We start from the raw sequence: 11809 nt of genomic DNA, 5'->3' as shown, positions 1-11809 counted from the left end.
GTATCTTTCTGTTCAGCATTTTCAGCCTACTGCATTTTTGGATTTTAGTTTAACAAGTTTAAAAAGCAGGTGGAATCTAAATTATTCATTATACAAACATTATTAAATGTGTATTGTTTTATTTACAGTTCTGACTGTTGTATCCTATCTTATAGTACTGTACAACTGTTGTATTGTCCTGGTCAAACTGGTCTTTTTTATATTGTCAAACTCAAATCTGAAGTAATTGACTGACCATAATTTGTCATACAAGCATAATCAGAGGAGATTGATTCCATTATTTTTGTGATTTCTGTTAACTGTTTCTCACGTGTAATCTTTTTCTTACTGTAGGTCCAATGACGCAGACAAACCAACCTTGGATGTTGAGCTTAGAGAAAGAGGTGCAATGTGAAGGAACGTCCTTTGTGCTTGGGCTTCTGTAGTCTTCTCCTCCTTCAGTATCAACATGATGCAATGTGCACGCTGGAATCCATTCAGAGGTATAGCTTCTTTTTCACATATACTGTACCACAGAGCTTGACCTGATTGACTTCACACAACACCATTGTCCAATAACCTGTGGTGAAAGCCAATGCAAGCAACTACAAACATAACTACTACCTCTAGTAATATTGTTATGGCCAATACTCCTTCTTTTTAACAGGGTTCAACAATCTGCATCACTACTGAACATGCTCTTATTTGATATGTCGCATTCATAGACAGATATCAGCTGAAAGAAAAATATTTTTGTCTCTCTATATTGTTTTTCAGAAGCTGCATTGACATCGACCCTGAGAGAAAGACAAAAGCAAGCAGTGAGAAGGTACAAAGCAAGAAGAGCGGTAAGATGGTCCAAAAGAAGCCAACATCAGTGAACCCGCATGTCAGCACACTCATCAAGAAGATCAGTGACTTCAAGTGGGACTTTGTTTCTCTCACACACACACACACACAGACACACACACTTTACTTACTCGGTGACTAAAACCTCTGTATTTTCTTATTCAAACTATTGGAATTTGAGATGTTTAGAAAAACTATATACTGCTGCTGCTGTTCTGCAGCAGGTTTATTAAAACAGTTTGATTTTCCTTTCTCACAAAAAAAATTGTCACAGTGAGTTACCAAATATCATATGCACTGTAATTTAAATAAAAAATTGTTAATCTTTCAAAAGAACAAAACAAAGAAAAGAAAATAGACAGGGAGTTAAGGTTTATTCATGTCTAGTTTTACTTGTGTTGCACTGTTTTTATTTTAATAAATATTTGAAAAGGAACTGCATAATGAATAATGTCCTGCTGCCATTTCTCTATCATTATTATTATTAGTAGCGGTAATATTACAGTAACATTCTGTAATTATCATTGTAGATTCAAATAGATAAAATACTGTAAATACAGTAGTTTGCTGTAGAAGCTGCTGCTATTTACTTATTATTGTTTATATTGTGCTTTGTAACTTGCTCTGTGTTATGTGAATCTAATTGTTTTTTATTTAGTTCTCACGACATTTTCCTCGGCGGATTGAATGAGAAATAAATACCTGTGACTAGAAGAACACCTTGTGTCATGATTGACTGAATGGAAGTTACAGTGAAAGGTGTTAAAACTTCAGTTTGTGAGAGTAATTAGTGCAGAGTGTGAATGTAACCTCTGTCTGCTGAAAAAAGAAAAAGTCCCTCAACACAAAGACAGTATCAGAAAGGTCAAGTCATGTAAATTATATTTCTGTTATTTATTTGTTACATACAAATGCTGTTTAGTTTACAACTGTGTCTAAACAGCATCATTGCTGATTTTTTCCACTGTCTTCTCTGGTGCAATCGAAGAGCCCAAGCTGCATCTTTCCACATGTACAGTCTTTGTTGTGCTTCTCCAACAGCTCCTGGTCTGTGCTAGTCTGCTGTGTGTGGTCGAAAGTCCTGTACGTATGTGGCTGCTCCTGAGTCCCAAAACATTTTCATCTTGTGCATGGATAAACTTTCCATACAAACGATCCAAGCATTGTGAATGGGCTCTATGGAAATTGGCTTCATGTCTGCATGACAGCGGGAAAGATGCACTTTTTTCTCCTTCCTGCTTTGACCTGGACTTCGCAAAATACAAGCTCCCTGGCTCTGAGTTTGCTCGAGAAATCGCTTTAAAGTCACAGAAGAATTCAAAAGAAAAAACAAAACAAAATCAGCTCAACTGAGAAACCAGGTACTTTTCTATTTTTCAATTTGCATAGTATGTATATATAAACAATGTTGTACATTATAAAAATAGATCTTTGTAAATTAAATAAAAAACCTAAATCAAACTTTTGTACACCAGAACAAAACCAGAGGAGGAAAAAAAAGTTCTTATTTCTGATTGTGCCAGAAGGGGAGGCCAGGAGCGATCCATCTTTCAGATGCATTGCATTTCCCATCTTCCTTTGAGCCAGAATGAACCTCAATTGAGTCCAATTCAGAACTTCAATAAAAGTCCAATTCACCTGACCAACGGGGCCAGTGCTGCACTGACGGCCATGAGTCTGTCCTTCACTCGAAAGAACTCCACAAAGCCCTCCTGTAAACAAACAAAAAACAAACATCAAATGAGTTCAGATAGATGGTATGAAATGATGATGACGGTGATAAAGATCTGTGTTCACTGGACACATAGCCTAAAGCGATAGTTCAGCTTTTTTGAAGTGGGGTTGTATGAGGTAGGCCTACCTTTGAAAAAAGCATTGCCCCCCCACACACACAGTCAGGAAAATACGGTACTTAATGGCCATTTGTAGCTCATGCAACCCCACTTCAAAAAAGATGAACTATCCTTTGCAATCAGAACAGTTTTTTTATGTTTGTTCCTCCACCCTGTCATTCAGCCATTACTCAGAGCTCATTAACTTACCCAGGAATTATTCTTCACCAGCCATTCTCGCTGTTCTGTGAGCAGGTATTTGGAGATTTCCTCCCCCACAGACTCCACACAGTTCTCCCGGCCCGTGTCCTTCAAGTGCTGACAGACCACCGCCCCGAAGGCCACCAGGCTGGCGATGCGGCCCCAGTTTGTGGTCCCGTCCCCGAACAGGCTCTTGGCTACGGAGCCCACAAACCTCACATCATCGCCTCTGTTGTCCAGTGACAGCTTCTTGACCATACCTGGGAAAAATAGAATAAAAAAGCCTGTCAGAAATCTATCCCTCTCCTTATGTAAGCATCAAAAAGTGACAATATGGCGACTTTACAGAGCAGCACACTTAGCTTAGCAATAACAATTTAAAAACAGTTATGTTAGCCTACAAAAACATGTTTCACAGGTTTTTAATTTGCTCCGAGAATATGAGGTAAAACCAAAGTTGAAACAGATGCAAAATAATCATTAGTTGCAGCCCTAGAAGTGTCTGCTCGGAGCACACCTGCTGACAGATGTGCAGATGTGTGACAGTTTCCTCATCACTAAACCTCAAGTCTCTCCAACATACACAGGCATATGTATGTCGTCTGTGTTTTTACACTCTTCAGTTGTCTTGTTTAAGTTTTTGCTGGTAGGCAAACATGAAATCTGGTGCACACCCAGTGTTTTCCTTGCTCTGCATATACATGACTTGTTACATGAAAATATCTCAAAGGAATTTTACTTGGTTATTTGTCTAGGAAGACGTTTCACCTCTCATCCAAGAGGTTTCATCAGTTCATGTAAGGTCAAGTCATGTCAATTATATTTCTCTTATTTATTTGTTATATACAAATGCTGTTTAGTTTACAACTGTGTCTAAACTGCAGCATTGCTGATTTTTTCTCTCTTCTCCGGTGCAATCTGGTGGGACTGGTCCTAGCCTGGTCAGATGCGAGCATGAACAAGCATTTTGTTTTCCCCCTTTATCTGACCTATCATACTCATTTCAAAGAGATGGACTGATTTTCATAGTCTTTATTTGTGTTCCAAAACTAGCTTTTTCACAATTCTCCCTCTGCTCTCTAATGTGCATAATGGACCAGCACCAGAATCCATTGTTTGCCTATTATATTGTTCAAATCGACCGCTCTCCCTCCGCCTATGTCACTTCCAATTAAGTGTTTTTCTATGCGGAAGTAACATTTTCTCACAAAAACGCCTCAATAATGTATTTATAAATATCATTTTAAGAAAAACTTGTTCCTACATTATTTTTCTCAGCATTGGTTTGTTTGTATGAGTAGTTATCTGCGTTAAATAAATAAGAGCCAGTAGTTGTAGCAATATGAGTTCAAGGCCCACTACTAGCCTCATGTCTCTTTGCAATAAACTCCAACATTTACATACCGTTGTATCTGTGTTTATCCATCACTTCGTTCACCACTTTCTTCATCGTTTGCAGTGCTTTGTGTTCAGTCCCCCGCGTCACCGACCACCCAGTAAAGTGAATCATGGTCTGGCTCATGAGCTGCCTCGTACCGGCCTCCACCATCTGACCCACTTCTTCGTCATCGGTTTCGTCGTCCGACTGGAAATCTGGACTCCACGGCAAAGAATGACTGTTCTTCTTGACCATACCTGGAAAAATAAAAAATATGATGTAATATAGGCCTACAACCCTCTTTCAGAAACAGATCTCCCTGTCTATACATCAAAGGTGACAATATGAACAATAGTGACAATATGGTGACGTGTCTGGTATGTGGCATATTTGTAAACTAGAAAGCATTTCCTTGCAGAGCAGCACCGTCTGATGGACCAAAGTGATGATACTATACATTAAAAATGGAGTATTAGACCTCTGAGCAAAAAAAGACAACTTTGAGGCACAGTGCACATCATGTTCTAGCTCATTTCTCTAGTTTAAAACGCCAATATTAACGGCAACACTCCTCTCTCCTCTCCTCTCCTCTCTTTTTCTCCGCTGTCTGCGTGCACGTGTGTGTGTTGTGAGCAGTGATGGGAATAACGGCGTTAAAATAAACGGCGTTACTAACGGCGTTATTTTTTTCAGTAACGAGTAATCTAACTAATTACTATTTCCACCGTTACAGCGCCGTTACCGTTACCGACAATTAAACGAGGCGCGTTACAAACTACTCAGTGAAGCCGTTGTCCTCCGACTTGGCTCATCTCAGACACAGAAGCTGCTAAACTGTTTTTCTTTTTCCTTCTCTCCTTTGGTGAGGGGAGGGGGGAGGAGGGAGGGACGAGACAACCGCATAAGTGATGATGATTGGTTGAGGCAGAGTAAGGTTTCATGCTAAGCCAATCAGAGGCAGTGTTCAGTTTGTACACAAACCACACACGCACGCAGTTTAGCCTCACACACACGGACTAGCAGAGGGAAGCTGCCGAGATCGGAGGGAAAGTGGAAACAGACACTACTTTAATCTCCCTGAGGTAAAAGACAAGAACATGTGAGGTGTAGCTACATTATGTCCCGGAGCGAAGTGTTTGTCCTGAGCTTCTGCTCACCTGACTCTGTGCAGCTTCTTCATTAAATCCAAACAGTCCGACACAGCGACGCACTGCTCCTTTAGACTCTAAAGTCTCTGTAGCTCATCAGCTGGAACTCTTCCAGAGCAGCTACAGCAGCGTTGTGACCTCAACCATGGTTGGTGAGAGCAGAAATGTTGTTGTTGTAGTGAAAATGGGCGGGCTCGTGAAGACGCGAATTTACACAAAGTCAAAACGAGCGATAAATCGCATTTCTCGCGTATCTCGCGTTTGGTCGCGCGTATAAACTCGAGCGAAAAAAAAGCGTTCCTCGTGTTTGGTGGGAAGCCCCTTGTGGGTCTTCCCACCAAACACGATGAAAAGGACGAAGACGCGAAGGTCCCGTCGCCATAAAAGAATCGGGTGTATTGCGTCGCAAAAAAAAAAAGTCGCGTCTACCGCGTCTCGCGCCTAATCGCGTCTTTGCGTCACGGCCTTTTACACCGCGGACGTAACGAATAAACGGTGACGGTGTGAACGAACAACACAGAACAGGACCAGACGTGGCGTTGTTTCCTCTTTTCACCTACAGCTCCACTCTCACTTACTTACACCAAAGTCCTTCTAGGCAAGTCAGGCCACTCGGCGGCCATATTGGCGACGCTTCGAAAAGCCCAAGAAGACCAGACCCCTATCTAATTGAATGGAGGGGTGGTCAAATCCACCCTTTAACGTGATAGCAGGACGGAAAAAACATACAGACGTGCTAGCCAGTGAAATAAGATACAAATAAAAACCAAAAAAACATAGACTTTACCGCAGAATGACGTTTAAATCGCTATTTTTCCACAGGGAGTACTCAACTGCGCATGCGCGCGGATTTACGACACAGCCGTTACTGTACGGCTGTAACGGCTAAATCCGTGATCTAGCAGCAGCCCGAGCCGAGCATACCTACACCGGTCTGCCCCTGGTCTGCCCTGCTCTACCTGGAGACATATCGGCTTGAGTCTGGAGATTTTTGCTAAAAAATAAACGCTAGACTTACATGAAATCCGTCTTAATAATCACCTATGGGCTCCTAGTTCTGTGTGTGGTGACTGTGTCTGCTCCCCCTCCCACGATCCCCACAAACGTTAGCTGTCTCGGATGCTATCGAATGCTAGCATGGATGTATTAGTGCTAGCATGTCGTCTCAGCAGCAGCAGCAGTCAGTTAAAAATAAATAAATACAGTCCGAGTGAACCGCTGGAGCCACGGACTGATTACCGACCATCACTAACAACTAAAGCCTCGACCGGTAACAAGTACGAGGGGCGTTCGTTGTGCTGAGCTAGCTCGATGCTAACTTCGACTAGCGGTAGCGTTAGCATCCGCCGCTAGCTTCGGTTAGCATCCGCCGCTAACAGCCGCTTCTCAGCTCACAACAAGCCTCTCGTACTCGGTACAATAAAACGAGAGGCTCTCGTTAATGGTGACGGTGTCTATCGGTCCACGGCTCCAGTGCTTCACCCGGACTGTGTGTGTGTTGTTTTTTTTTTTTGGAGTGGACTGCTGCTGCTGCTGCTATCATGGACAGGAGGCTAACGCCCCCAGGGGAAGGGGCCCAGTTTGAATGTTTAGGTTAAAAAATGAAACGAACAAAACTATACATTCAAAAGTTAAATGAAAGAAAAGGTGGACTGATCGGTTCATTGTAAAACACTTATTGATGTGAATGTGGTGAATTCTGTATACGTAGCGAGGTAGCTCTTTCGTTCAGCAGCACACACCTGAAGCTTCACTTTTCATTAAGACCAACCAATGTGGCTGCCAAATTAACAAGCCGGCAGTAAACCTCTAAAACTCCACGGGTAAATGTAACAGCTTTCCTCCAGGATGAGGAGCCGCTCCCGGTCGCCGGTGGCTTTTCCGAAAACCTTAGAGTAAATGTTCAACCTGACCAGTGACCACATACAGTACACACGGTGCTAAAGCCGTGTTGTTGTTGCCACCAGGTAGGTTTGTCTGTCGTAAATCTACTTGTGCGCATGCGCTGGTGCAACAACATGATTGGCCTAGTTCAGCTCTGGCAAAGCAGGTGATTGGCTGCTGGTGAAAAGGGGCGGGACATGCGCCATCTTTGGCGTCGCAGCTTTCCCCATTCAAAACGGGCAGAGTGGTCTGTCTCCTCATATTAGAACGTCTCTGCTTACACTAACTACTGTTATTGTTGAGGCCAGAGAATTGTGGGATTTGTAGTTTTTGACCAATCACAGGTTGTGCTCTTTCTTTTTTGTGATTTTCCCGGTTTACACGTCATGTTTTTTTTTTTTAGGGGCAAATGCGAGACTAAAATTATTTAAGACTTGAACACAATAATTCAACAAATTTAAGACATTTTAAGACCTAAAATTTAGATTTTCAAATTTTAGACTTTTTAAGACCCCACGGATACTCTGTTATTTCATATAAAAGTTTAAGTGCATACATATTTTATGATGCTGTGTATTATATATTATATATTTAAGACCATCTTTGAATTTTCTAATAAATGTAATACTTTTTAAGGCCTTAATTTTAGATACATGAATTTAAGACTTTTTAAGGATCCGCGGATACCCTGAGAAGTTGTGTGCTCGCAGCAGGACAGATAATCAGATGGATAATCGGTAAAGTTAATAATTTCACTTAATGTGGCCATGAATAAATTAATTTCGATGTTTCCTGTTATTGTTGCCCAAACGCAAATCTTGAATAGGTCTCCACTGTTTTCACATTTAAAAAGGTCTTTGTTGTCTTTGTACAGAGACAATATGAGATTTGCTTGTAGCCACAGCACTTAAAAAACCCACTGTAACCTATTTTCATAGGCACACCAGCCTCGCTTTCAATAAAACACACACTCGCATTCCATAATTGCGATCAGTGAAATATATGAAAACAATAAAATACAATTTAAAAATGCCCTTGGAAAGAAAAAGAAAAACGCAATAGTTACTTTCCCTGGTAACTAGTTACTATTATAGTGAAGTAGTGGAGTTACTAACTCAGTTACTTTTTAGGAGAAGTAATTAGTAACTATAACTAATTACTTTTTAAAAGTAACGTTCCCAACACTGGTTGTGAGAGAGGAGGGAGGGGGGAGCCCCGCCCGTCAGAGGAGAGGAGATGCATTGTTATGAATGTAGCTAATGAAACCAACACATTAGACGCTGAAATTGCACAACTCTGAGTTAGCTTTTCATTTAATTAAAAAAACAAACAAAGGTTCAATACAGCAGCAGTGCCTCCCAGCTTATTATTGTTCCATTGTTTTATTTTTATTATAATCAAAAATAAAACAATGGAACAATAATAAGCTGGGAGGCACTGCTGCTGTAGGCCTATTGAATATGATGTCATATTCAATATTTTCCTGGGTATTGGCATTGAGTTGTTTGTGACACTCCTACAACTCTGTGAAGACATAGGCTATTCTACCACAACAAACACCACAACAGCCAGAAACAACTAAAATGCAGGATAGCCTATGTGTAAAATGTCCTTGTACAAATTGAAGAGAGAAATTAAAATGTATGGGAAAAAGACTCAGGGGGTAGGCTACGCAAGACAAAAAAGACAACATTTAGGCTACATACCGTTGTATGCGTATCTGTGTTTATCCAACACGTCGTTGACAACTCTCTTCATGGTTTGTAGTGCTTTGTGTTCCGTCCTCCTCGACACAGACCGCCCGGTAAAGTGAATCATGGCCTGGCTCATGAGCTGCCTCGTATCGGCCTCTAGCGCTTCGTCTCCGCTGTGGGACACGTCGCTGTCGCTGTCGGTCTCCATCTGCGGAGTACACGGCAGAGAACCGTCGTCCACGTGACGTGGGAACTGCCCATTGGTTCGACCTCCCGTTACTCCGACAAAATCAACCACAAGTCGGACCAATAGGAGGTCGAACCAGTGGGTGGTCCCGTTAGTTCGAACTGTCATCGCTACTTTGTGACAAGCTCTTCCATTGATAGGAGCATGCAGCTTTCTCTCTCTCTCTCTCTCTCTCTTTACGCACATCACACACATACACGCGCGGCCCAGAATATCACCATATTCAGTCAGAGAGCCAGATCATGTCAGATCGCACACAACCATCATAAATGCTGATCAAGATGTGTAAACTGATAATCAAAGCCCCCCTCCCAGAGTACAGAGTAAAAGAAATACACCCCCCCCCCCTCCGCTCGAGCACGGCTGAACCAGGCTTGAGCTCACTTCACGGGCGCGAGGCTGCTGCAGCCGCCGCTCCTGCTGACAGCAGACTGAGAGAGGGGAAAAAAAGTAAATTTCGCTTTGGTTAGGTTCAGGCAATGAAGAAAGGAGTTGGTTAAGTTTAGTAAAAACACCAGGTAGAGGCTAGACAGGCTGGAAGCATAATGAGCCTTATATGTTATTAATATGAAGTGCTTGTTTTGCAGTTAATTATGCACATGATCCGTTTGATCCCAGAAAGGAAAAAAGGATCAATGCGCAGCCTCCGTTTCCTTTCTGATTGCGTCCGTCTGTCTGTTCGGAGTGGGAGAGAGAGAGAGAACCCAATCCACCTGTCTGTAATGTAAGTTTGATTTGATATGAGTGTCAAGGTTTAATTACGGACACTAATGAGCGCGCAGCAGTGCGTAAAAGTCGTGCGTAATGACAGCTCCTCGTTGGTGAAACATAATAAACTGCACCTCTTCTTCCACGTGTGTCTTATTGACAGGTGGAGCCTATATGAATAATGATATAAATGCATAGTGAACGGTAAGAATGGAGAGTTGGACTAATAACTAGTCCAGTTCGAACTAATGAGGACCTCCCGTTAGTTCGAACTCTCATTACTCCGATTGTCGGACCAATGGGAGCTCAAACCAATGGGAGGTCGAACTAATGGGAGGTCGGACTAATGGGAGGTCGAACTAATGGGAGTTCGAACCAATGGGAGGTCGAACCAATGGGAGTTCGAACCAATGGGAGGTCGAACTAATGGGAGGTCGAACTAATGGGAGTTCGAACTAATGGGAGGTCGAACTAATGGGAGGTCGAACTAATGGGAGGTCGAACTAATGGGAGTTCGAACCAATGGGAGGTCGAACTAATGGGAGTTCGAACCAATGGGAGGTCGAACTAATGGGAGGTCGGACCAGTGCCATGGACCCGTCCTCCTGCTGTTCACTCATAGTCCATGACAGGGTGGCCAAGGAACGGAAGTGAAGAGCCTTCCACCGTCCGTTTATACCAAGAATTCTACGTAATCCGCATCCGCTTCCATATATGGCGTGCGTCATGAATACGTCAGTACGCCCTCTCCCCGCCCCCATTCCAAAACGAACGTCCATTCAAACCTGTATGTTTATTTATTTGTTTTTAAAACAGCAAAAGAGAAGAACGAAAGTAGGAAAAATGTAAAGAGAAAAGAAAAAGAAAATTGAAAGGAGGAGGAGAGATGTCATGTAAAACAAAGATATTAAAGATTATGATTTCGATTAATTTGTGGTGTTTTTTTATTTTTATTTTGTAGGCTATGTTCCGACGAATTTTACAGAAGGAAATGATAAGCGTCAACAGTAATGATAAAAACGACAGTCATAACCTTATTATAGCATTTATGATGTGTTTTAATTTTGTTTGTGAAATAAAATAGATTAATATTGTCACTTTTCTAATATATATATTTAAAATAAAAAATCAATTTGTGGCATAACTCAGTTGATATGCTCAAATTTAGGCTAGATAAATAATGAAAATCTTTGATCCCACCGACATTGTTCCTACCATTGACTAACAAGGAAAAACAAACTGGCAAATGAAATCTTTTTTTTTTTACTGCAGTATATATATAAAAAAACGTCACTAAGAGCCACAACACATCAGGCTCACTAAACCTGTAGCGGACCCCTGGTTTCAATAAATGAAGCAGAGAGATTTGAACAGGTGCTTACCTTTTATTTACTGCCTTAGCACCATGAAAACTATAGGAAGGAAATACAGAAAAAATAAATCAGATTAAATACACAAGCCAAACATTTCATTGCAGTTTCCCAACTATAGGTTACACAACAACCCCTGGAAACTTTACTGCGCACGGCACAAATAATGTTCATGTTCATATTCCAAATAACAGAATTCATCCCAATTCATGAGAGACATTACAGCTGCTTCATAGCAGGTCACGGCCAGACAATTTTAGACTAATTTAGACAATTCTGAGTAGAAAAACTCTGATAAAACATGAATTACATCTTGACAGCATGGACATGTTGGTGATTTATTTTAATGATATAATAAGTGTTTTGCTTCATAAGAGAAAATCTGATGTCTAAAAATGCCACTCTTACATTGACTCCAATTGTTCATAATTCAAAATGTTTAAAAAAAACAACAACAAAAAAAAAACAGTTTTTGAGATAAAAACCTGATATTTACCAAACTTCATTTGCTACCGTAGC

General features: G+C 41.4%; 1 protein-coding gene across 1 annotated transcript; it reads right to left on the bottom strand.

The window, feature by feature from the left end:
• Positions 1-2279: 2279 nt before the first annotated feature.
• LOC146972652 (induced myeloid leukemia cell differentiation protein Mcl-1 homolog) lies at positions 2280-9202 on the bottom strand. Its single transcript, XM_085803059.1, has 3 exons — positions 8978-9202; positions 2871-3121; positions 2280-2540 (listed from the first exon to the last, which is right to left on the bottom strand). Exons 1-3 carry the CDS (start codon positions 9171-9173, stop codon positions 2463-2465), a joined length of 525 nt encoding a protein of 174 aa, XP_085659185.1. The 5' UTR covers positions 9174-9202; the 3' UTR covers positions 2280-2462.
• Between the last annotated feature and the right edge of the window lie 2607 nt (positions 9203-11809).

The sequence above is a fragment of the Trachurus japonicus genome, chromosome 16 (assembly GCF_045865225.1).
Source record: "Trachurus japonicus isolate A0001 chromosome 16, Traja_1.0".
Taxonomy (NCBI): Eukaryota; Metazoa; Chordata; class Actinopteri; order Carangiformes; family Carangidae; genus Trachurus; species Trachurus japonicus.
This window is presented reverse-complemented; position numbering and strand designations above follow the sequence as displayed.